Below are 27,945 nucleotides of genomic sequence, written 5' to 3'. Positions count from 1 at the left end.
TTTTCCATTTAAAAAAACATATATTTTTTTGAAACAAGTCATTTTTTAAATTTCACTTCACCAATCTGGACTATTTTGTGTATGTCCATTGCATGAAATCCAAATAAAAATCCATTTCAATTACAGGATGTAATGTAACAAAATAGTAATAACGCCAAGGGGGTGAATACTTTTGCAAGACACTGTACCGTGGGTCAATCAATCCTCAGTCACTGATTAAAGGGGAAGTTCAATATTATACAACTTAAAGGTCACAAACAGTCAAAATCATGTATTTCATCAGATTGGATGACATTTGGATGAAACCAGATCATAGTACGATGACAAAAGAATGAAAAGTGACTGTTGCTGGTACATCGATAACGTTTGACCATACGGTTACTGGCTTCCTCGAAAAGCTAAGGCTTTGTGAGAGACCACATAAAGCCGGTAATTTTAATACACCAATGGTAATATCTTATACTCTTACCTAATTTAAATAAGTACTGCCTTGTAGCCATCATTGCAGAAGGCGTGTTCGCAGAAGGGTGTGGTTTACATAGCTAGCTAGCTAGTTAGTCTACTGGTGCCAAAATGTGACTGCAGGGTGTCAGCAAATACAATTAATTTTAGATGATTAGACTACTTTCAGGTTGAGGAACCATCTAACATTATGTTGTACTGAATTTCCCCTTTAACTATGATATTGTGTCATATATTTGATATGAATCAATGTCCGTCCTCAGTAGTCCCAGCTGTGCCTTCGTATATTCTCCATCTTTCCTCCAACTCACTCTTAAAGAAGCCGCTCTGTGAACAAAGTCCTTGATTTAGTACACAATTAAAACAGACATGCACAGGTCTAATTGTTAGCAATAAACAATTGTTGAATGTTACTTTGTTAAAATATACTGATATTAAAAAAAAAAAAACGTTTACCTTTATTTAACTAAGCAAGTCAGTTAAGAACAAATTCTTATTTACAATGACGGCCTAGGAACATTTATGTTGTATGGTCTTAAAGACTGTAGATGAAAAGCAGCAGTCGCTTAGTCTAACATAATACATATTCACAAGATGCTTAACAATTACATAAAGAACAGTAAGACCCAGAAGATGAACCAGTAAGAACCAGGAAATGTACCAGTAAGAATCAGTAATTAACAAGTAAGAAGTAATACATTAACCAGTAAGAACCAGGAAATTAATCAGTAAGAACCAGGAAATCAACTCGTTTTTAAGAACTATGAAATGTACCGTCCACAAGCAGATGACCAGCAAGGCAAGGATGAGGAGGCCTAGTAAGTGACTGGCCACGATGATGGACAGCTCAATGACTGGTTTCAGTTTGTGGCTATGATGGGCCTCCAGGACAACCTGGAGAACATAGATCCAATTATGTAAGTGATAAACAATGCCGTGGATGTTATTCCTAGTGTTCCATGAATGAAGTGCTTTTTGAAATTAGTGCCTATTTTAAGTAGAAATGTAATTTTAATGTACAGTGCCTTGCAAAAGTATTCACCTCTTGGCGTTTTTCCTATTTTCTTGCATTACAACCTGTAATTTAAATATATTTTTATTTGGATTTCATGTAATGGACATACACAAAATAGTCCAAATTGGTTAAGTGAAATTTCAAAAAAATCTAAACAATTTAAATTGGAAAAGTGGTGCGTGCATATGTATTCACCCCCTTTGCTATTAAGCCCTGAATAAGATCTGGAGCAACCAATTGCCTTCAGAAGACACATTAGTTTTTAAAAAGTCCACCTGTGTGCAATCTTAGTGTCACATGATCTGTCACATGATCTCAGTAGATATACAACTGTTCTGAAAGGCCCTAGAGTCTGCACACCATGAAGCAAGGGGCACCACCAAGCAAGCGGCACTATGAAGACCAAGGGGCTCTCCAAACAGGTCAGGGACAAAGTTTTGAAGAAGTTCAGATCAGCGTTGGGTAATAAAATAATATCAGAAACTTTGATCATCCCAAGGAGCATAATTAAATCCATTTTTAAAAAATGGAAAGAATATGGCACCACAACAAACCTGCCAAGAGAGTGACGCCCACCAAAACTCACAGACCAGGCAAGGAGGGCATTAATCAGAGAGGCAGCACAGAGACCAAAGATAACCCTGAAGGAGCTGCAAAGCTCCACAGCGGAGATTGGAGTATCTGTCCATAGGACCACTTCAAGCTGTACACTCCACAGAGCTGGGCTTTAAGGAAGAGTGGCCAGAAAAGAAGATGCAAACATGTCTGGTGTTTGCCAAAAGGCATGTGGGAGACTCCCCAAACATATGGAAGAAGGTAGTCTGGTCAGATGACACTAAAATTGAGCTTTATGGCCATCAAGGAAAACGCTATGTCTGGCACAAACCCAACACCTCGCATCACCCCGAGAACACCATCCCCACAGTGAAGCATGGTGGTGGCAGCATCATCCTGCGGGGATGTTTGTCATCGGCAGGGACTGGGAAATTGGTCAGAATTGAAGGAATGATGGATGGAGCTAAATACAGGGAAATTCTTGAGGGAAACCTGTTTCAGTCTTCCAGAGATTTGAGACTGGGACGGAGGTTCACCTTCCAGCAGGCCAATGACCCTAAGCATAGTGCTAAAGCAACACTCAAGTGGTTTAAGGGGAAACATTTAAATGTTTTTGGAATGGCCTAGTCAAAGCCCAGACCTCAATCCAATTGAGAATCTGTGGTATGTCTTAAAGATTGCTCTATACCAGCGGAACCCATCCTTCTTGAAGGAGCTGGAGCAGTTTTGCCTTGAAGAATGGGCAAAAATACCAGTGGCTAGATGTGCCAAGCTTATAGAGACATACCCCAGGAGACTTGCAGCTGTAACTTCTGCAAAAGGTGTTTCTACAAAGTTTTGACTTGGGGGGGAGAGGGGTGAATAGTTATGCACTCTCGGGTTTTTTGTCTTATTTCTTGTTTGTTTCACAATAAAAAATATTTGTATCTTCAGTGGTAGACATGTTGTGTAAATCAAATGGTACAACCCCCCCCCAAAAAATCTATTTTAATTCCAGGGTGTAAGGCAACAAAATAGGAACAATGCAAAGAGGGTGAATACTTTCGCAATCCACTGTATATTGAATTAAAAGACTGTTATATTCAATAATGTGCCCTTTAATATACAGTATATCACAAAAGTGAGTACACCCCTCACATTTTTGTAAATATTTGAGTATATCTTTTCATGTGACAACACTGAAGAAATGACACTTTGCTACAATGTAAAGTAGTGAGTGTACAGCTTGTATAACAGTGTAAATTTGCTGTCCCCTCAAAATAACTCAACACACAGCCATTAATGTCTAAACTGCTGGCAACAAAAGTGAGTACACCCCTAAGTGAAAATGTCCAAATTGGGCCCAAAGTGTCAATATTTTGTGTGGCCACCATCATTTTCCAGCACTGCCTTAACCCTCTTGGGCATGGAGTTCACCAGAGCTTCACAGGTTGCCACTGGAGTCCTCTTCCACTCCTCCATGACAACATCACGGAGCTGGTGGATGTTAGAGACCTTGCACTCCTCCACCTTCCGTTTGAGGATGCCCCACAGATGCTCAATAGGGTTTAGGTCTGGAGACATGCTTGGCCAGTCCATCACCTTTACCCTCAGCTTCTTTAGCAAGGCAGTGGTCGTCTTGGAGGTGTGTTTGGGGTCGTTATCATGTTGGAATACTGCCCTGCGGCCCAGTCTCCGAAGGGAGGGGATCATGCTCTGCTTCAGTATGTCACAGTACATGTTGGCATTCATGGTTCCCTCAATGAACTGTAGCTCCCCAGTGCCGGCAGCACTCATGCAGCCCCAGACCATGACACTCCCACCACCATGCTTGACTGTAGGCAAGACACACTTGTCTTTGTACTCCTCACCTGGTTGCCGCCACACACGCTTGACACCATCTGAACCAAATAAGTTTATCTTGGTCTCATCAGACCACAGGACATGGTTCCAGTAATCCATGTCCTTAGTCTGTTTGTCTTCAGCAAACTGTTTGCGGGATTTCTTTGCATCATCTTTAGAAGAGGCTTCCTTCTGGGACGACAGCCATGCAGACCAATTTGATGCAGTGTACGGCGTATGGTCTGAGCACTGACAGGCTGACCCCCCACCCCTTCAACCTCTGCAGCAATGCTGGCAGCACTCATACGTCTATTCCCCAAAGACAACCTCTGGATATGACGCTGAGCACGTGCACTCAACTTCTTTGGTCGACCATGGCGAGGCCTGTTCTGAGTGGAACCTGTCCAGTTAAACCGCTGTATGGTCTTGGCCACCGTGCTGCAGCTCAGTTTCAGGGTCTTGGCAATCTTCTTATAGCCCAGGCCATCTTTATGTAGAGCAACAATTATTTTTTTCAGATCCTCAGAGAGTTCTTTGCCATGAGGTGCCATGTTGAACTTCCAGTGACCAGTCAGTATGAGGGCGTGTGAGAGCGATGAAACCAAATTTAACATACCTGCTCCCCATTCACACCTGAGACCTTGTAACACTAACGAGTCACATGACACCGGGGAGGGAAAATGGCTAATTGGGCCCAATTTGGACATTTTCACTTAGGGGTGTACTCACTTTTGTTGCCAGCAGTTTAGACATTAATGGCTGTGTTGAGTTGTTTTGAGGGGACAGCAAATTTACACTGTTATACAAGCTGTACACTCACTACTTTACATTGTAGCAAAGTGTCATTTCTTCAGTGTTGTCACATGAAAAGATATACTCAAATATTTACAAAAATGTGAGGGGTGTACTCACTTTTGTGATATACTGTAGACCACATGGAGAGTTCAATGAATCAGATTTTGTTTATATGAGGACAGACTTGCTAAAGTGGTTAAATTAATTATTCTGACATGTCCCTCTGAGCACCCTCTGTGACTTCCAGGCAGATTGTAACACAATTAACCCCAACATTTCTCCAAATTGTCTCCATCATTGTAAAGCCTTAGTTATTTTGTTGCTTTAACAAAGTTATTTCTGAAGATTATCTTTATTAATTTAGTGTGATTAGTGATACATTTTAAGGTAAAAAAAACTATCAACCTGTCCCTCATTTTAACCTCTTGAGATTGGAAAACATGTTGAACATGTGCTCTTTATGACAAAACGCTAAAATCAGGTGAAGTCTTTTTTTTTTACCAAGTTACACATTTCAAAAGGCACCAAATTGGTAGAACATCCAAAATACCTTGAAGATAACAGGCTAATGTATGTACAGTATTGTACTGTAGCAACCCTAGCCTAGCGAAGATTATGATCTCTTGCAAGTGGGTTTACCCTATTGGAGCAGTGGTTAGCAAGTTTGCCTATGGTCTGGGAGACCTGGTTGACACCCACAAGGGACATTTCACAGTTGCCATTCACTCATTAGAGTTGGGTATTCTCATGAAAATTAAAAAGTGTTTGACTTACCACTGTGATGGGATCTTCTTTTAAGAACCAAATAAATGGGTCCTTCTTGGGTGATATGACAGCAGTGGTCTCTAACAGCATGACACTATGTCTTCCCTTGGCGAGAGAATACAGGGAAATGTCACCACAATACTTATTCATTTATGTAAAAACCTATACAATTAGTATACACTGCACAGTCCTCACCGGTGAGATGTCTAAAACTCCCGAATTCATTTCGACCTCCATTTCAATGGTGACATCTTTCCCAATGTCCATGTCTCCAAGCTCACACACCGCGTACAGACACAGAGCATCCTCTTTCATACAATACTGGACAAAAAGACAACGTCCTTACAATTGTTCATAGATATGCTCATCAATGGCCCAGTTCTGATTTGAAATATGTACACAGTTAAATCCACATTTGTCCCATTGACATGAATACATGTTTTCAAGTCACAAAGTCACAAAGTGGCTTCCAAGCAAAGCATTGTAACAAACGTACTTACCATATGTCTTCTACTTCTTTTCGAGAAGAAGTAGGAGAAAAGTTCATTCAAGGGATTGGAGTCAGGCAGATCACACTCATTCTCAAGAACACTGGTCCTGTTTCTCACATTGGCCATATAGGATGTACTAGTCCAATTGGTGTCAGTGGTACTGGAAGTATTAGTCCAATAAGGGTGAGTGGTGCTGGACCAATTCGTCCAATAGCTGTCAGTGGTAGTTGTCACATTTAACCTGTCAACCAAAACACTGTCAACAGTACTGGCTCTCTGGCTTCCATACATGTTGCCATGTGTACTGCTGGTCCCATCAGTGGAGTTTCGAACGTAACACCACCCAGAAGATGACTGTATGTGAGAGACAAAGTAATGTGAACACCAGGATAAGTAAATTCTAAACATAAGATACATGGATAATGTTCATTAGGATAAGCAGGGGTCTTTAACCTTTCTTGCCCAGGGACCCCCACCTAGGCAAATCAGCAACATAAGGACCCCCATCATCTGTTAGCAAACAAAAATCCTCACATCTTTTCTTTTCATCAGGTGAATGATACTGGCAAGGAGAAGTAATCAACATTTAAATATGAATTGATTTAGTAGACAGTTTTTCATTATTATGACCTCCCTACACAGTGCCGAGCCGAATTAGGCAACTGCCTATGGTGGCAGATTGACTAGGGTGGCATTTCCTGAGTTAAACTGGCCAAAACGCACCTTCAACAACACATAAAACATCACAAAATTCTGCCCCAAAAATATTTCTCAACCACTGGCATATGGGCTTTTTAGGCGAGCGCTGATGCCAGCCTGTGATAAGCCGTGTCCACTGTACTAAGGAGGGGCTTGCGAAAGTGGATTGCGAAAGTATCTACCCACGTGGCATTATTCCTATTTTGTTGCCTTACAACCTGGAATTTAAATGGATTTTTTGGGGGGGTTTTGTCATTTGGGTTGTATCATTTGATTTACACAACATCCATACCACTTTGAAAATGCTAAATATTTGATATTGTGACGCAAACAAGGAACAAGACAAAAAAAAACGAACTTGAGCATGCATAACTATTCACCCCCCCAAAGTCAATACTTTGTAGAGACCCTTTTGCAGAAATTACAGCTGCAAGTCTCTTGGGGTATCTTTCTATAAGCTTTGCACGTCTAGCCACTGGGATTTCTGCCCATTCTTCAAGGCAAAACTGCTCCAGCTCCTTCAAGAAGGATGGGTTCCGCTGGTGAAGAGCAAACTTTAAGTCATACCACAGATTCTCAATTGGATTGAGGTCTGGGCTTTGACTAGGCCATTCCAAAACATTTAAATGTTTCCCCTTAAACCACTCGAGTGTTGCTTTAGCAGTATGCTTAGGGTTATGTCCTGCTGGAAGGTGAACCTCTGCCCCAGTCTCAAATCTCAAGAAGAATTTCCCTGTATTTAGCGCCATGATCATTCCTTCAAATCTGACCAGTTTCCCAGTCCCTGCCGGTGAAAAACATCCCCACAGCATGATGCTGCCACCACCATGCATCACTGTGGGGATGCTGTTCTTGGGTTGATGAGAGGTGTTGGGTTTGCGCCAGACATTGCGTTTTCCTTGATGTCCAAAAAGCTCCATTTTAGTCTCATCTGACCAGACTACCTTCTTCCATATGTTTGGGGAGTCTCCCACATGCCTTTTGGCAAGCACCAGACATGTTGGCTTATTTTTATCTTTAAGCAATGGCTTTTTTCTGGCCACTCTTCTGTAAAGCCCAGCTCTGTGTAGTGTACAGCTTAAAGTGGTGCTATGGACAGATACTCCAATCACCGCTGTGAAGCTTTGCAGTTTCTTCAGGGTTATCTTTGGTATTTTTGTTGCCTCTCTGATTAAGGCTCTCCTTGCCTGGTCTGTGAGCTTTGGTGAGCGGCCCTCTGTTGGCAGGTATGTTGTGATGCCATATTCTTTCAATATTTTAATAATGGATTTAATGGTGCTCCGTGGGATGTTCAAAGTTCCAGATATTTTTTTATAACCCAACCCTGATCTGTACTTCTCCACAAATTTGTCCCTGACCTGTTTGGAGAGCTCCTTGGTCTTCATGGTGCCGCTTGCTAGGTGGTGGCCCTATCTTAGTTGTGTTGCAGACTCAGAGGCCTTTCAGAACAGGTGTATATATACTGAAATCATGTGACACTAAGATTGCACACAGGCATGTTGTGTAAATGAAATGATACATCCCCCAAAATCCATTTTAATTCCAGGTTGCAAGGCAACAAAATAGGAAACATTCCAAGGGAGTGAATACTTTCGCAAACCACTGTAACTGACATGTAACATTAGCTAATGTTTCATCCCCTCTCCACTGAGGTGTATGAATTAGGTACGCTAGCTAGTAGCTATCATAGCCAGGTCAGCCCTAGCTATCTGTCAGATAGTAAAAATATGCACCTCATATCGCTAACAGCTGTTGTTTGTATAGAAATGTTTTGTAGCCTTTGGTCTGGTCAAAAGTGTGCCAACGTTAGCTATAACTTTTGCCTCAATCACACTAGACCAGATTCAAACGTTGAAACCATCATATTGTGACGTTTTCTTCAGTGCAATGTGAGTTTTTATTAGTCAGTATGGCAAAGTAATGTTATTGATCTGTCAGTTTCCCTAGCTAATTCCTTACTTTACACTGACAAAGTAATAAACAGCTCTAACGTTTCAGGCTTCACTGTCATGGTGCACAGTGGAGGTCTGCGCCTTTATCCTGCTCCTTTCTGCACCTGCAGCTTCTCATATCACACCCTGCTCGCACCAGCTGGCTTTCTGTCTGACTCCCACCCGCTACCGCAAGGACTGGCCCCAAACCCAACTGCAGTCCAGTAATGTTATTTTAGGCTTATGTGACACAGCTCACTTGCCAGCCATGGTCCCGGCAATATGAAATGTGCAAAAATAACATTACCTGAGATTCTCTTATAGCCTAAATGAGGGCCATCTTTATTACTGGGCTAGATCAGCCAATATGCTAGGTGTAGTTTGAAGAGAGCAAAGTTGGAGAGACTTTCACTTTCTCTTGAGATATTTTTATAGCCTACCTTTTAGGAGTGGGAAGATTTTCAGATGGAGAAATATGGGTGATCAATGATAAGGAATCTCTGGACAATGTAGTAAACTATAGCCTAATCATAAGCCTATTTAGGAAGTACATTTCCTTGGAAAGATAACTGCCCCGTGCTTCTCTGAAAAGTGTGTGGCCTTTTCTGTAGCCTACAGGCTGGATTTAAAATGTATGACAATGTCATGAGATGGAAACTTTTCACATCATGCAGGTTTTTTCCTGAAATAGCCTAACCTAAATAGCGCCCAATCTACAAAAAAATGCTCTGACATGTTAATAAACAACTTATCCTAAAAACAGGACAGGTCAAAGTAAAATGGACAATATGGAATGGACAATCAGGCTACTCACAACTACTGTTCAGGAGTTTCATCCCTTGGTCGAAAATGCCATGATCAGTGGTTTCAAGTTTGTATCCGTCAATGTTTTACGAACTGATGATAGACAATACGAAAATACTTCTGCATTTCCCGCTGTGTAAACACATTGCAAATAGGCTCTGGATAACTCCTCCTGATAAAGTTGGGTAGTTGATATTCAGAGCTTAAATAGCCAAATTGATTAGTTACAGGAATCAGGACTAACAAAGCCAATGCAATGGCCTGTTTTACAAATGGTTGGCATACCACATGGATCGGCGTTCATAAAATTCCATTGTGCTATGACATGGAAGGCTTCACCCCAATAAGCATGGACCAACGCCGACGTCTGTTGGACATCTTTTTTTGTCCAGACTGGCCGTCTCTTTTCAGTGTGTTTTACAAACGGTAAGCCTACCACATAGATGGGCATTCCTAAAATTACATTTCAGGCAACACTGTAGGCTATACCCCAGTATGCACGGACCGATGCTGAGTTCAAAGTCCACGGATATTGGTTTTTGGTCCAGTCTAGACCAAATCTGAAACAATCATAGACTTCTATGTTTGGTTTAGATTTTTTCCGGTCTGGACCAGCCTTGATTTGGCCTATACGTAAATGTCTATGAATTAGGTATTCTCAACTTTCCTTCAAAACTGAAAATTTACCTGATTTCAACTTCTGGGGAAAAAAGCATTTTCACCTGTCATTCAGAACTTAAATTGAACATCTGGAAAATATGTATGGTAGATGTATTTTCAATGTCATTTGGTTTACTGTGACTATTCTAGTTTTCTTTTGTTAGGGGGGGGGGGGGGGGGGTGATGCCTTCGTGCCTGTGTGTTTCTTGTCAGACAAATCCAAGTAGTCCTTCCCTATTTATGTTTGTTTTTCCTGTTTGGTGTCTTAAGCACCTAGCCATATCCATCTGATAGGGAGCCTATCATACACGTTCACTATTTACTGAAGTAATCTAAGGCAAGGTTATTCATGTAAAAAGAAAACTAGGTTGGGTAGAAGTGATTATTTTACAGCATGATATAATGTTTGTATTATACTGTATCTGTTTGCTACTAATTTGGTTCGTATGAATGACAGACCATATGACGCCTCGGAGCTACAAGGGGGCAAAAGGGGGCTTAGCCCCCTCAGTTCAAGCTCTATCCCCCTCAGTTTTAGTTTTATGTCCCGATATGAATATAGCAAAAAAGTTTGAATGATTGTGACAGGTTGGCGCCCAAAAATCTGTATCTCTCAGCTGCAATGTGTCAGCACCATGGACAGGGCCCGCTGTTGTGTGTGTGTAGGCAGCCTGCTCTCATAGACTAGACGTAAAATAGTCAAAGTAAATCCATGGCATCCGCAGCTAAATGCGAGAACTAATTTTCCACTTTGACAAACGTGTACAGTCAGAACAGAAGAAGCATGCTACACCCGAGGAAAGATCAACTAATCCATCTGGCATTTGAGGGGGATCTTGCAAGAAGATTTCAGGGAGAATGGAATGATTGATTACTCAGGAAGATCCAAAGAGTTGCAACTATTTTGAAAATGTAAGATTGAAACAATCCAGCTGTTTTTTTTTTTTAATCAAAATCTTGCTTTAGTGTGTAGGGCCTGTCGATGGTGCAGACAGAGAAATTATATTTTGTGCCTTTGAACCTCTCACTTCCTGGTCAAGAGCATATTTTTTTATGTTTATTGTGGTATAGTGTGATATAAGAGGAATTCAATATAATTCCAATGCAAGAACTCAATAGCTACATATTGGTATGTTTCATCATAGAAATAGATAGGCTACATTCTATTATGGATTTCTCGGTTGCCTATTGATTGTCATTACTGTAAATGGAACTGTACGTATTGGACACATGTTTATGGTAGGCTGAAATTGCTTCATTGATTACATGGGTCGAATTTGATTCACAGAAGTGTATTGTGCCATATCACAACGTGTTGCTGAACTCGTGAGCGAACTGCATGCTTTTCCATGTTTGAAGTGAGCCTGTACAGGCCAATTTATTTGGCAAGACAGCTGTGCATGGCTGCATCATACTGTAGTAGTCTGTAGGCTATGTTTTGGTTATTCGGATCTCCATTCGAGCCTCAATATAGATTGTGTCATGCCTTTATCGATCAGATATTTTGTTTACTAGGCCTACTTGGTACCTCTGTTTTATTCTGTTCGCATTCGTTCACATTCGCAGTTGTGTCTGTATTCTTAGCCAAACTGCTATTCACTATTTTTGTTTGTATGCATGAATAACTAGGCTACTACCTTCAGCATTTAGTTTGCATTATTTTGGTAAGACTGAGCTGTGTGTATGGCTGCATTCACATAGGCTGTTAGCAATAGTGTAATTGCTCACCTAAATAGCAATGCTGTAGGGTCTGTCCATTGTGCTGATCCAGCGCAGCAGAGATATTCTACAGATTTGAAAAGCACTGAGTCTCTGCATTTACACTTTATGTTTATCATGGTATAGGGTTATTATATTATAACAGAATTCAATATAATTCCAATGCAAGAACCCCCAAAAATGTTGCCGCCTCGGCAATTTCGACTGCCCCCTTAGTCACTTTATCCTGGCGCCAGGTCTGCCATATATATGACTGTCTTCATCTGTGCAATTATGTTCTGATTCAGTGTTCTATAACATTAACTGAGAAACGCAAGCACATACCTGTATGTCCAAAATGTTGAGCAGTCTGTATGGATACGGTGCTAAAGCTTTGGGGATATCAATTTCCACTCTTGTGCCGTGCGATATGCTTGGACCAACATTGACAACCTGAGTGCGATATTAAAAGATAGATGTCTAGGTATGAACAATAATACCATAAAGCGCCGAAACTTTACATTAGAGCCCTAGCCAGAATTCATGACAAGTACATTTTTCTAACAATCCTGTTAACAAATGGAATTCTCACCTGGCTGTGCTGTTATTATAGAAACACATTTAACAACAATACCTTGAAAGTGTAGTTGAACCTCTCAGCGGAGCAGTGTGGCTCCTCAAAGTCCCCAAACACAAACTCTGTTCGGGATACAAAACTACAGCCACAGGGATATAGATAATTACAAATACATTGATAAATCAACATTTTATCAGTGTTTATAAAGTAGTATGCTAGAATATTCTACATAATAGAGTGATACCATGTCTTACCCGTGGATGTTTAGATTCACTCCATATCTCAATAGCAGAGTCAGATTAACAATATTGTCATGGAGAAGATCTTCATTTTCAAAATTCTCCCTGTATAGAGAGAGACATGTTCAGGTGTAATGTTTTAGGAGGGACTGATTTATTCAATATAAATTATATATATGTATACAATGAGTGTACAAAACATTAAGAACACCTTCTCTTTGCAACTCAATATTAGGAAGGTGTTATTTATGTTTTGTACACTCAGTGCACAGTGGATGTAAATAACACCAAAATAAGTAAATAACACCCCCAAAAAAATTTAAGATTCAAAACAGCCACCTTTGTTGATTTTTCACATTATCAAGTGGGAAAGCAAGTGAAAACAGGACAGTGATAAAACATATAATGGACAGTAAATATTTACCGGGTTGCATTTATTATAATGTCCAGGTCACCAGGTTCACTGTCAGCACTGACATCCAGCAGAAAACTGATATTAACCTTAGAGGGCAAGATATAGAGACATAATATGATGAGAAATTCTAAATATGTCGCGTCAGATAATGACATTATTTCACAAAAATACATCAGGGTAGGCACAAAACAGAAGAAAATGTAGTGAAATGAGGAGATACTACTGCTAAATGAGGAGATACTGAAATGTTTTGTTCAGTATGCTCTTCTGAACACGACCCAGGACCACTTTTGATGACCCAAGAAGTGTATTATGATAATAAAATACAAGGGAATTAAAAGTAAATCGACTGAAAAACCTTGCAGAAGAGGGCTTAAGTCTTTTTGTACTTTCTGTGCAAGTACTTAAAGGCACAGTGCAGTCAAACATGATTATCCTTTTTTTTTATAGAGATATTTCCACACTATGAGGTTGGAATAATACTGTGAAATTGTGAAAAATATGATAATGCCCTTTTAGTGTAAGAGCTGTTTGAAAAGGCTGCATGACATTTCAGGCTGTTTTGGTGGGATGGAGTTTTGTCCTGCCTGGTGATATCACCAATAAGAAAGAGAGTTTCAAACCTCTCACAGGGTAGGATCACAGGGTAGGATTAAAAATAAAAAACATACATTTTCAAAACCTGCAACAAGTTTTTAGCTCAAGGGAGGATATGTTCTTGCTCCCTACATCACCGCGAATGTCATTTTCGAAAACATTTTTAGAATGTTTAGAATGTTTCAACATTTGATGATGTCATCAGGTAGAACTTTTTAACTTTACATTGTTTCCCACAAAACGTCAAAATGCGCTGTTTTCACATGTGTTACCACAGAGAATGAAAGTGAAGTTGAAAAGTGGTGGAGTTGCCCTTTAAGTACATACTTTGGCTAAGGCGTTGAAAAACAAATTCCCCACGCTGCAATCTAGCCCGACACTTGTCTTCTCTTCCTCTGCGATTTTACAGCTCACGTATTTCTCCTCCTGCAACCACATGTGCAACATTCGGTTAGACCCCATTCAGTTTGCAACATGCCACATGTGCATGTATATCCTATATCAAAGGGATAGTTCAAAACACATCATCATCATCATTTTGCTCTGTGCTGAAAGGGATCTTAAAAACTTGACTGCTGACGTACACAATTTTAGGGTACATATCAATAGTGGACTAATGAACTAAATACTATGTTTGACAGTAGATAAAACATCTCTGGTAGGTGGTAAGGTTGTGTTAGCAACTAGCAGAGCTCCTACAGCATCCAACACTTTGATGAAGTAGAGATTGCTGGGGTATCTCAGGTGAAGCATGGGGCGGAAGGCAGCGTCACCAGCATTGGACAGTGTAACGTTCAGTAGAATGGTCTTCCCCTCCCCCAGGGCAACGTATGGCATGTCTCTGTGTGTCCTGAGAAGGAGAAAGAGAGAAAGAGAGTTATAAAGAGAGATACAAATAAATATCGTCAAAGTTGTTACAAGTAGACCTCAGAGTCCAGCTGTGGTTCTGTCTGAATGAGTAACAGTTACTAGCACATACAGTAAAGAGCAATCAAGACATGTAGAGAGGTGACAAATCTCATGGCTCTGATCGAAAGATGCAAGGCAGAGATGAGAGAAGAGGAAAGGAGAGTGATACACACGCACACACCCACATATATAATATAATATATAACCTACTACCATTTTCATGCACTCATTATCAATAGGTTGCCCCCATTTCCCTGTATTCACAGCATGAAATGACTTACAATCGTGCTCTTCAGATATAATTCACAGAGTGAAATGAAACAAGTAAATACAAGAGTAAAGATTAATATAGATGATCTGAGGGAGAAGGAGTTCACCTCGGTAACAGCAGCTGTGCAGACACTTGCAGATTGGTGGAACAGTTGGCCCAGGCACAGTACCTGGTGAATACAGTCTGTGGGAGGCTGTTACCTTTAGTGAGTTAATTAACTACTTCCTTTTCAGGTGCAAAGCACAATGCAAGAAACACTACTAAAAAATGACGGAAATGTACATGTTAGAAATGTGTTGAAAATAAAATAATCACACAATTTTTGCCTTTTTAGTTCCTATATACATATATCAAATTTAACCTTTATTTAACTAGGCAAGTCAGTTAAGAACACATCCTTATTTACAATGACGGCCTACCGGGGAACAGTGGGTTAACTACCTTGTTCAGGGGTAGAACAACATATTTTTACCTTGTCAGCTCGGGGATTTGATCCAGCAACCGTTCGGTCACTGGCCCAACACTCTAACCACTAGGCTACCTGCCACCCTAATGTTCCACATACTATGGAACATGTTAGAATTTCCAAAGGAATATGTTAATCTTGTGTGAAATTTCCGGTAGAGAAAGTTGAAAACCCACCCATATATGCTGTACCAGTGCCATATCAGGTCCAACTAGGAACTATCAGGATACTAAACGATAAACCATGCATTAACTAAATACTGCACTGTACAATAATATAGCACACCACTGGATGGCCGTATTTGAATATTTTGAAAATGCATTCCTTCTCCCATCCTTTAAGTATAGTCCTTATCTAAATTGACCCATTGTCAAGTCTCGCTCTCCTTAGCTATTGTTTTAACCAGGACAACATTTTCCCAGGAAAACCAATTTCCCTTTCAAACCAATGGAGAAAACCACTCAATTTACCACGATCTTTGACAATGGGTCAATTGGGTGACAATCCTGCTTTTCTTTGATTATTTCAAGGAAACAGAATAAAGGAATGGTGGATTTCAACGTTTTTGAACAGGGCCCCAGTCTTTGATCTCCACCTCCACCTACCTTGTTGGTCAGCAAGTTGCTGTACTCCCCTCCTCTCTTGAGCATAGGCCTGAGAGGGGGAAAGCTCTTGGAGTTACCCCTCACCACATTGTGCTCTCCCAGCTCATACTGCAGCTCAAAGTGGATGGGGGTGAAGATGTCCCGAATGTCTCTCTGGAAAGGGGAGGAAGGGGAAGGAACAAGACTGTACTGTAGATATATTCACCACTACTTTCAGGTGGATTGCAGTTAAGTAATGGGTAAACTGCTTATTCTCTTTGGCATACTATGAGCAACATTTTTTCTCATGTAAAAAATCACAGATGCCTAAAATACTATAAAACTAATAAAACATATAAAATAAAACATGCACGGATGCACACAATACAAATGTGAGTTACATTATTTGGAACTTGAATCGTATAATATGCCTTCCCTTCTATTTGAAATTGTTCTGTTATTATTTGACACGTGCATACTACGGGTGAGAGTTAAATGCACATGGTTTCTCTGAGCTGGTTTATTTTTCAAATTTTGGTTTTCAAGAAGGAAGCTGTGGTGTGTTCAAGACCTGGGTATCATGACCCCTCTGATGCACAGTGACCTCCAGAAGCCTCTTTTAGGAGAACCTGTTTTGGTCTCGTTTTGCATCAACCATTCGACATCCTTAACATACTATATGTTATACACCACATGTTGTCAACATCACCTACAATTCTACAGACACACCACACACATGTACACACATTCTGACGAGCAGATGTAGGCCTACTTCACCTTTTGAAAAATACTTTCGCACATACTTGATATCAATAGCTTGCTTCTACAAAATCACATCTACTGTAGTAGAACATCAATAGATGAAACAGGTTATATCTATTGCATCTTAGCCTATGCGCTCTGACATTGCTTATGTGTATATTCTTATTCCATTCCTTTACTTAGATTTGGGTGTACTAGGTATTTGTTTTGGAATTGTTCGATATTGCTGCAATGTCGGAACTAGAAGCACAAGCATTTCGCTACACTCGCAATAACATCTGCTAACCATGTGCATGTGACCAACACAATTTGATTTGATTTGAGGGCCTCTCTGGGGCAGAGATTACCTGACTAACCCCTTTCCATCTAACACTGTCCCCCCCCTTCCGTGCCCTTGTCCCCTCCATCCTCCAGTCCCCTCACCCTCAGAAAGGCCAGGTGGGTAACACAGGCGATGTGGCCATGCCTGGTCTGGATGCTGCCTGCTGTGGCATTTGATAACGCTGTGCCGTTGGTGGTGAAGAAGAATCTGGACTGGAGCCCCTCTATGTGCTTGACATCAGCCGTCAGGTTGTACAGTATTTCTGCATGTGTGACACAGATATGGGATAATCCTTTCAGAGCACCACTGATAGTTCAAGAACAGTTACTGTACATAACATAGATATGTGATATAAAATATTTTTACAATTGTTTTTAAGAAATGCTAAACAAACAATAAGCTACAAAACCAATAAACCACATTTGTATGACAGAGATAATCTAAATCAACAGAAAAAAGTGGCATGTGTGAACAACGTGGCACAGACTAGCTATGAAAAAGTTAAGGCTGCTGTGTGATGTGGTGGGGTGGGGTGTGGTGGCTCACCAATGAGCCCAGAGACACGTTGCGCGTGCAACTGGAAGCACACAGTGGTTTTGAGGCATACGGCAGGCTGGCCGTTCTCTGTACACAGGGCATGGGTGCGGTTCACAGTAGGAGGAAGAAGTATCATCGCCTCCACCACAACAACCGCCCGTGTCCTACCACCCAGAGACGGTAAAACACATAACACAAACACACATACGCACACACACGCGCGCACACAATGCATACACGCGCACACACACACACACACACACAATGAAAGGGAATCCAAAAAAGTATATTCTTCAGACTCTCAAGTTCAGATTGTTTAACTGTGTCTTCTGTCACTGTTACTATACCTCAGAACTACAGCAGAGTCGGACAGAAAGGCTCCCACGGCCACATCTGTGGACAGATATTGGGAGAGGTAATGTTACCTTACTACCAGTTACACTAATCTCTAAGAGTATATGAATATTAAATATGATTTAAAAAGTAAATTGGTTTGTTTGACAGAAGAAAAATGTAGGCTATATTAATATGAACGAATAGCTTAAAGAGAGATAGATAGAGGAACGAAGGAAGGAAGGATGGGGTTGTTGGGGGATCAGAGTGTCTTACCTGGGTAACCGTTTTCATCAACATCAATGCCCCCAGACACAGACTGGCCAAACATCTTGAAAGCACTACCCAAAGCAGACCCAGCAATCCTCTGTTTATATGGGAAGAATGAATATCATATTCTTGTGAGTTGGAAAGATCTAAGCACCATTGTCATTGTTTCCTCCCTTATTCATTGTCTCGTCACCAATAGTGATGTACTCATACTGGATGTGTGATTGAACAAACCAACAAGCTTCACAGTTGTACTGTAACACACAAGCTGAGTAAAAAAAAAAACGGTTTTAGGGAATTCAGTCAGAACTGATATTTCCAGCAGTTTAACTCCACTCTTAGAAAAAAAGCGTTATTCTGCTGTCCCCATACGGGAACCCTTTTTGGTTCCAGGTAGAACTATTTGGGATTCCATGTAGAACCCTCTGTGAAAAGAGTTCTACCTGGAACCAAAAGGGTCCTTCAAAGGGTTATACTGCGAGGACAGCCGATGGAACCTTTTTAGGTTCCAGATAGCACAGTTTTTTTTTAAAGAGATTGGGGACAGATGTACGCACAGACACACATACACACTCATTCCATACACACACACACACTAACACCGTTTGGAGACATACTTGAGAAAAGTGTTGTTCAAGTCCCGTCTTCCTCCCATTGTAGATATAAATAGCACCATGTAGGTCATCCTCTTGTGGTGCCCCAACAGCAACATCTGCAAAGCAGTTAGGCAGTCTCTATTCATTTTAATCTATTCTCATATGTTGAGATTCTGTCACTGGCCAAACTAGCTTAATAATTTGACTTTTGTGTTTCACTCTGCAGCTGTGTTAATATGACTTCTATTTGGATTAATGAGAGGTACAATTTTCCATACTCATTGAAAACCATTTAATGGTTAATCCATTTTTGGACCCAAATTACATATATACATTTACCTGGATAGCCATCATCATCAATATCTCCAAGACTTGTGATACTTTCCCCAAACCGGGCTGCATATGAATCTCTCCCTGCTAATGTAAACTCCATCTCCTTCATGTTAGCCTGAGGAAGGGAAAAAAATAGATTTTGGGAAATTGACATTTCAACAGCATTGTGTCTAGATACCAATTGGAAATTGGAGGAAAACCGCAATCCTCCAACCAGGATTTCTGGAAAACCTGAGAATTTAGGGAAAGTTACCAGAACTTTTAAACCCTATTGCTGTGAGAAAGTACAAAGGGGTAAATTAGATCTACCAGCCCTCCACCATACAATAACTTGTCTAGGGGATGACAATTTGCTCACCTGTCCCTGGTTCATGTAGATGTGCACACGGCCCTCCTCCCTCACGGCGCTGAACATTGGAGCTCCCACCAGCAGGTCAGACAGGCCATCATTGTTCAGGTCCACCGCACACACAGTGGCCCCAAAATAGGAACTTAGCTGTGAAAAGGATGCAAAAGAAAAAAATATATATCTTGGACCGGTTTCCAAGAAAGAGATGAAGCCTGTATTGGACTAAAACTCATTTTCAATGGAGACTCTCTAATGAAAGTGCTTTTTAGTCCAGCACTAGACCTAATCTGTGTCTGGGAAACTGCACCCTTGTGCAACAAACCAAAAGACTTGAAGATATGAAGTCTTTAAAGCCTTATGATTGGATATGTAACGATAGTCTATTTCGTCCTCCTCATCGGACGAGGAGAGGCGAGAAGGATCGGACCAATATGCAGAGTGGATCGTGCTCATGATGATTTATTAAAACCTAAACTGAACACTGAAATACAAAACAATAAACGAAGTGCAGAAAACTGAAACAGTACCGTGTGGTGAAAACACTAACACGGTAAACAAACACCCACAAAACACACGTGAAACCCCGGCTGCCTAAGTATGATTCTCAATCAGGGACAACGATTGACAGCTGCCTCTGATTGAGAATCATACCAGGCCGAACACACAAAACCCCAACATAGAAAACAACACATAGACAACCCACCCAACTCACGCCCTGACCATACTAAATAAATACAAAACAAGGGAAAACAGGTCAGGAACGTGACAGGATAAGGTAACCCAATGGTAGTTCAATACTCTCTGCACGTCAGAGAGCATCCATTGGATAATGTCAGCGTTGTGATTGATGGCAAATATTCCCCTTCAGAAAATGATCAAACGCGTTGAGACGGACCATTTCAACAAAAACACAAGCTCACCATAACATGACAAAACATAATCACCCTATGTACAGTTGAAGTCGGAGGTTTACATACACTTAGGTTGGAGTCATTAAAACTAGTTTTTCAACCACTCCACAAATTTCTTGTTAACAAACTATAGTTTTGGCAAGTCGGTTAGGCTTTCTATCTATTTTGTGCATGACACAAGTAATTTTTCCAACAATTGTTTACAGGCAGATTAGTCCACTTATAATTCACTGTAATACAATTCCAATGGGTCAGAAGTTTACATACACTAAGATGACTGTGCCTTTAAACAGCTTGGGAAATTCCATGATGTAATGGCTTTAGAAGCTTCTGATAGGATAATTAACATTACTTGGAGGTGTACCTGTGGATCTATTTCAAGGCGTACCTTAAACTCAGTGCCTATTTGCTTGACATCATGGGAAAATCAAAAGAAATCAGCCAAGACCTCAGAAGAAAAATTGTAGACAACCACAAGTCTGGTTCATCATTGGGAGCAATTTCCAAACGCCTGAAGGTACCATGTTCATCTGTACAAACAATAGTACGCAAGTATAAACACCAAGGGACCAAGCAGCCGTCATACCGCTCAGGAAGGAGATGCCTTCTGTCTCCTAGAGATGAACGTACTTTGGTGAAAACAATCCCAGAACAACAACAAAAGACCTTGTGAAGATGCTGGAGGAATCAGGTACAAAGGTATCTATATCCACAGTAAAACGAGTCCTATATCGACATAACCTCAAAGCCGATCAGCAAGGAATAAGCCACTGCTCCAAAACCGCCATAAAAAAGCCAGACTACGGTTTGCAAAAGCACATGGGGACAAAGATGGTCTGGTCTGTTGAAACAAAAATAGAACTGTTGGGCCACAATGACCATTGTTATGTTTGGAGGAAAAGGGGGGAGGATTGCAAGTCGAAGAGCACTATCTCAACCGTGACACAAGAGGGTGGCAGCATCATGTTGTGGGGGTTCTTTGCTGCAGGAGGGACTGGTGCACTTCACAAAATAGATGGCATCATGAGGTAGGATAATTATGTGTATATATTGAAGCAACATCTCAAGACATCAGTCAGGAAGTTAAAGCTTGGTCGCAAATGGGTCTTCCAAATGGACAATGACCCCAAGCATACTTCCAAAGTTGTGGCAAAATTGCATAAGGACAACAAAGTCAAGGTATTGGAGTGGCCATCACAAAGCCCTGACCTCAATCCTATAGAACATTTGTGAACAGAACTGAAAAAGCGTGAGCGAGCAAGGAGGCCTACAAACTTGACTCAGTTACACCAGCTCTGTCAGGAGGAATGGGCCAAACTTATTGTGGGAAGCTTCTGGAAGGCTACCCGAAACGTTTGACCCAAATTAAACAATTTAATAGCAATGCTACAAAATACTAATTGAGTATATGTAAACGTCTGACCCACTGGGAATGTGATGAAAGAAATAAAAGCAGAAATAAATAATTCTGACATTTCACATTCATAAAATAAATTGGTGAACCTAACTAACCTAAGACAGGGCATTTTTCTTGGATTAAATGTCAGGAATTGTGAAAAACTGAGTTTAAATGTATTTGGCTAAGGTGTATGTACACTTCCGACTTCAACTGTAGTGTCACGTTCCTGACCTGTTTTCCTTTGTTTTGTATTCATTTTAGTTGGTCAGGGCGTGAGTTGGGTGGGTTTGTCTATGTTTGTATTTCTATGTGGGGTTTTGTGTTCGGCCTGGTATGATTCTCAATTAGAGACAGGTGTGCATTGTTTGTCTCTAATTGAGAGTCATACAAAGGCAGCCAGGGTTTCACTGGTGTTTTGTGGGTGTTTGTTTCCTGTGTTAGTGTTCCTGTGTCCTCACAGGACAGTTGAAGGTTAGTCACGTTTTGTAGTTTTGTAGTGTCTTGTTTGCTGTTTTGATTAAAAGATGGCTTATTTCCCTCAATCCGCATCTTGGTCCTATCCATGCTCCTCCTCGTTTGAGGAGGAGAACAACATTGACTGCCTTTACAGAAACACCCACCACAACAGGACCAAGCGGATTGAGGAGAGAGAGAAAGAACTAAAGCAATGGAGAGAAGAGGAATGGAGTTGGGAGCAAATTTTCAATGGAGAAGGACCCTGGGCTAAGGTGGGAGAGAATCGCCGCTCTCGGGAGGAGAAGAAGGCAGCCACAGCCCAGGAGCGCAGGTATGAGGGTACGCGGCTAGCACGGAAGCCCGAGAGGCTCACCCAAAAATTTCTTGGGGGGGGGCTAAAGGGGAGTGTGGCGAAGCCGGGTTGGATACCTGAGCCAACTCCCCGGGCTTGCCGTGGAGTAAGAGGGCGTCGTACTGGTCAGACACCGTGTTATGCGGTAAAGCGCACGGTGTCCCCAGTACGCGTGCTTAGCCCAGTGCGGGCTATTCCACCTTGCCGCACTGGGAGGGCTAGGTTGGGCATCGAGCCGGATGCCATGAAGCCGGCCCAACGTATCTGGCCTCCAGTGCGTCTCCTCGGGCCGGCGTACATGGCACCAGCCTTACAGGTGGTGTCCCCGGTTCGCCTGCATAGCCCAGTGCGGGCTATTCCACCTCGCCGCACTGGCAGGGCTACGGGGTCCATTCAACCTGGTAAGGTTGGGGAGGCTCGGTGCTCAAGAGCACGTGTCCTCCTTCACGGTCCGGTATATCCGGCGCCACCTTCCCACCCCAGCTCAGTACCACCAGTGCCTACACCACGCACCAGGCTTCCAGTGCATCTCCAGAGCCCTGTTCCTCTTCCACGTACTCTCCCTATGGTGCGTGTCTCCAGCCCGGTGCCTCCAGTTCCGGCACCACGCACCAAGCCTCCTGTGCGTCTCCAGAGCCCTGGACGCACTGTTCCTTCTCCCCGCACTCGCCCTGAGGTGCGTGCCCTCAGCCCGGTACCTCCAGTTCCGGTACCACGCACCAGGCCTAGAGTGCGCCACGAGAGTCCAGTGTGCCCTGTTCCTGTTCCCCGCACTCGCCCTGAGGTGCGTGCCCTCAGCCCGGTACCTCCAGTTCCGGTACCACGCACCAGGCCTATAGTGCGTCTCAGCCGGCCAGAGTCTGCCGTCTGCCCAGCGGTGCCTGAACGGCCCGTCTGCCCAGCGCCGTCTGAGCCATCTGTCTGCCCAGCGCCGTCTGAGCCATCTGTCTGCCCAGCAGTCAGGAGCTGCCCTACAGTCCGGAGCTGCCCTACAGTCCGGAGCTGCCCTACAGTCCAGAGCTGCCACTCAGCCCGGACCTGCCGGAGTCCCTCAGCCAGGACCTGCCGGAGTCCCTCAGCCAGGACCTGCCGCCCCTTATCCCGGTGCTGCCCCTTGTCCCGGTGCTGCCCCTTGTCCCGGTGCTGCCCCTTGTCCCGGTGCTGCCCCTTGTCCCGGTGCTGCCCCTTGTCCCGGTGCTGCCCCTTGTCCCGGTGCTGCCCCTTGTCCCGGTGCTGCCCCTTGTCCCGGTGCTGCCCCTTCATTTAGGTGGGGTTAGTGGGAGGGTGGTCATTGGGAGGGGGATAAAGAAGCGGGGATTGATTATGGTGGGGTGGGGACCTCGTCCACCGCCAGAGCCGCCACCGTGGACAGACGCCCACCCAGACCCTCCCCTAGACTTTGTGCTGGTGCGCCCGGAGTTCGCACCTTAAGGGGGGGGTTCTGTCACGTTCCTGACCTGTTTTCCTTTGTTTTGTATTCATTTTAGTTGGTCAGGGCGTGAGTTGGGTGGGTTTGTCTATGTTTGTATTTCTATGTGGGGTTTTGTGTTCGGCCTGGTATGATTCTCAATTAGAGACAGGTGTGCATTGTTTGTCTCTAATTGAGAGTCATACAAAGGCAGCCAGGGTTTCACTGGTGTTTTGTGGGTGTTTGTTTCCTGTGTTAGTGTTCCTGTGTCCTCACAGGACAGTTGAAGGTTAGTCACGTTTGTTGTTTTGTAGTTTTGTAGTGTCTTGTTTGCTGTTTTGATTAAAAGATGGCTTATTTCCCTCAATCCGCATCTTGGTCCTATCCATGCTCCTCCTCGTTTGAGGAGGAGAACAACATTGACTGCCTTTACATGTAGACAAAACATGGTAATGACCCTCCCTCACCTTTTGACCTTTGACCTCAGAGATGATGCTCAGTGTCCTGGACTCTATGCTAAAGATGTAGGCCTGGGGAAGAGACGGAGAGGGACGGTCACTTACATTTGGAGACTGCACTGTCTGATGCTGAGGCATGTACTAATGTTTAAGAAAGGGATTGTTTTTTTGTCCATTCTTATAGCAATGGTTATGTGGCCCTACAGATCAGAGTTCAATAACTTTATGCCAAAAGGCCCATTTATGATTTGTCCTGTGGGAAAGTTCTTGAGAAAAAATAATTTGAATGATCAGACACTGAACTATAACAAAACACCCTCAGAAATCACATATTACCCTGTATGAAAACGATCATAAGACATCTGTTACTTCTCTGTTCCTTAATCACTGATCTGACATGACAAATTTAGAGAAGGATATGCAATAGAACAGGGCTGCCCAACCCTCTTCCTGGAGATCTAGTGTCCTGTAGGTTTTCAGTCCAACCCTAATTTAGCATATCTGATTCAGCTAGCTAGGGTCTTGTTGATCAGCTAATTAGTAGAATCAGGTGTGTTAAATTAGGGTTAGACTGAACCCACAGGACGCTAGATTTCCACAGAGGTGGGTTGGGCAGCCCTGCAATAGTACATTTGCTTACGCCGATAGGGTAATCTCTGTTTTTTCTGTAGATGACAATGGGTTGGAAAGGGATGCAGTGTTAACTCTTACTCTACCAGTCTGCCCATACTGGGGGGCTCCTCCCACTACCTCAGTGGAGTCTGGGTGCAGGAAGTGACCAGCGCTGACTGAGTACCCTAAAACAAGAGAAAGACACTGCATCAGTTTCACTGCTTACATACATACACAATCGATTATTCTAACCTGTCAGGAGATGAGTGTGATGTTCACGGGAAAGAAAAGAGCAGGGGAGTTTAGGGCTAGGACTAGGAGAGAGAGAGAGACGGAAAGGACAGTATGGTCACCCTACTGTACATGCATTGAATGTCAGTCACTTTGAGATGATAGAAAGCCAAGATATGAATATAACTAGTGTAAAGGTTATGTCAGTTCACTTCCCTAATTCACTTACCCAAATAACTTCCATAGAGGACAACGTTATCATCCAAGTAGGCAGAAGTGACCTGGCTGGATATGTTGTGGACCAAAACAGACCCAGTCCAATACAAGGTTCCAGGGGCTCCCATTACTACGAGGTCCTGTTATTAAGCAAAAAAGTACACACCAATGTAACTAATCTCAATTTAACGTGCAATATTACAGTGAGCATTTGCAATAAGTTAGAATTCTCTGAGAGCAGACATATTTCAAGCATACCCCAATAAGGACATTTGAAATCCCTGCTTGACATGATGCATAGTCTTTGCCAAACTGTTTTTGGTGATCTATTTCAAAACAAAGCAAATGTGTAAGGACAACAATGGTTGATACAAACTATTCATAGTGGAGGATAAAAAACACTAGAGATGGTATATCAACATTAAACAAGGCAATGCACAATTACTAAGCCATGTTCTTTAATTCATTAATGAATCAATTTATTCATTCATACAGGAAGACAATATTCCTGGACAGTCATGTTGAGTGATGCAATATGGCCATACCTCTGTAACATGGAATCAAAGGACTTGATTGACTCAAGTCCGACTCCAATTTGTAGCACACGCCATGTGGCAACTTATCTTCTTCTTTGGTGAAGAAGACATTTTTCCAACGATGTCCACAGGCCTGAAATGTAAAATGAAATAATCAAATTAACAAATAATGTTGGTTTATTAAATTTCATAACCGAGGTGTGTCTTTACTCAATGTAACAAGTCTAGTCAAGACTGAAATGAACCCCAACAGACAGAGACAGAAACTGTGCAAAAGTTTAAATTGTACACATCATATAGGAATCTCTTTCTCTCGTTCTCTCTCTCTGTTTCTCTCTCTCTCACTCGAACACACACACACACTACACATACCATCACAAGTCCATCCTGCTGCCGCCTGGAGAGGCTCACTCCAAGCCACTGGTTTTCAACCTCCGCAGAACAGTGTCTGCCACAGGGCATGTCACTCATGACACCTACATGGAGAAATTAAACAACAACAGCAACATGTGTCATCAACCCAGGACAAGAATGAGTTTATCAGGAAATCAACCACGCAACAAACTATCTCCTGGCAACTGCAAATTAGGTAGTTAGAGGAGAAACCCTGGGTATTTAAGTATCTGAAGACTGCTTCTAGTGCAGACTGGGTGTTACTAAGAAATAATAAAGTATTCAATTTGCTTAGCCTTTTTATTACAGAAAGAATCTCAAAGCATTGAAAAAGCCAAACAAACAAAAAACAAATGCTATTTAGTTAACAAATGTAGTTGATTACAATATGTTGGGCTACATCTCAGACTTAACTTTGATCGTGATCTTAACGCCAAAAGATCCAAACCTCTTGACGAGGTAACTAGGTGTTGGGTTAAGGTCACTACATTAACCCTTCCTTCCAGAGATCAGGTCCCCATGCTCACGTGTACATGCCAATGGCCTCACGGGCGCAATCCCACTTCCGACACCAATGTAGCAGATTTGGAGGTTAGCCCTGACCTTGACTCAAACTCGGGTCCAGCAACTATCAAGCCAACACCTTAACCTTTACGTCAAGAGGTCCGAACATCTCAATGAGGCCGCTAGGTTTGTCACGGTTGCTACAATATTTTAGCAGAATCTATTATCCTCAATCTACATTGAAATGACTAAAACCAAATAAAAAAATAGGGTAGAAATGTAAATGGACCTACATTTATATAGTTTATTCACTCTGTCCAGTTTACTAACAATCACCAAAACGAAAGCAAGACAATCAGGGAGCATTGAAAATAGAATGTAAAAGATGGATAGAGGACTATTTTTTGCAAGTTTTGAAAGCAAGGATATATAACACATTTTTAGTGCGGCCCTCTGGACTTTAGTAAAGACCAAAAATGGCAAAATGAGTTTCACATCTCTGGTGCAAAAGGACACTGGTTGGGGGGACACTGAAGCTGTTAATATTGTGGAGATATTAGTACAACACCTACAGTAATAACCGCATAAAGTGCTTGACTGACAGAAGAAGATCCCAGGGTTCGAATCCCAATAAGGCTGTCCCTAAAATGTGAGATGAATGATGAAAAAGCTGTACTTAAGGTATCTAAAGATTGTTGATGCAGTAAATCAACAATAACATGGATTAAGTACGACGACAGTTACTAATTGATTAATATACTAACCGAGTTCAATCTGTTCACAGTCCTTCTTGTCTGTAATTTTGCACTTGTAGATTGCTCCAGGATTCCTGACAGTCTGGTTGAACTTTGAATTTGCAACTGGTGCGCCAACTATTACCCTATAACAGACAGAATTTGACAGTCATGAATGTGTAGAAGATAAGGGGAAGATTAAAAACAATTTCAGACTAAAATAAACATTCCCTTCTGTTGCACACTCAATCATTTACATTTTCATCGCATTAACATTTCAACACGCACCATGTCTGTCGCTGATGCTTGTGAAGCAACACAGAATATCCAAAAAAGGATCCATTAGGACCACTGAGTGGAATAGCGTGCGGTATGTCTAAATTGTACAAATCGGCATGACGTAAGAGAAAGCAAAACAACACGTTTAGCCCTATGCTGTATAACCCTAGCCCGTATGTAGTCATTTTTTTTTTAACAAA

The 27,945-nt window shown here is 42.1% G+C and overlaps 1 protein-coding gene across 1 annotated transcript; it reads right to left on the bottom strand.

Moving 5' to 3' along the window:
• LOC129840614 (integrin alpha-4-like) lies at positions 1-27,945 on the bottom strand. The gene is given in 29 exon segments (XM_055908617.1): positions 1-762; positions 765-789; positions 1,237-1,356; positions 5,423-5,518; positions 5,609-5,734; positions 5,914-6,258; positions 12,042-12,149; positions 12,331-12,412; positions 12,528-12,617; positions 12,937-13,013; positions 13,852-13,950; positions 14,224-14,374; positions 14,811-14,887; positions 15,776-15,928; positions 16,940-17,100; positions 17,385-17,539; positions 17,723-17,768; positions 17,985-18,075; positions 18,596-18,690; positions 18,914-19,022; positions 19,266-19,403; positions 24,250-24,312; positions 24,952-25,037; positions 25,313-25,439; positions 25,558-25,625; positions 25,845-25,968; positions 26,208-26,311; positions 27,497-27,612; positions 27,755-27,945. Coding segments are annotated over 29 exon segments (3,249 nt in total). The 5' UTR covers positions 27,931-27,945; the 3' UTR covers positions 1-721.

Source organism: Salvelinus fontinalis, chromosome 41, assembly GCF_029448725.1.
Source record: "Salvelinus fontinalis isolate EN_2023a chromosome 41, ASM2944872v1, whole genome shotgun sequence".
Taxonomy (NCBI): domain Eukaryota; kingdom Metazoa; phylum Chordata; class Actinopteri; order Salmoniformes; family Salmonidae; genus Salvelinus; species Salvelinus fontinalis.
The sequence above is the reverse complement of the archived record's forward strand: the minus strand, read 5'-3'. Positions and strand labels throughout refer to the sequence as shown.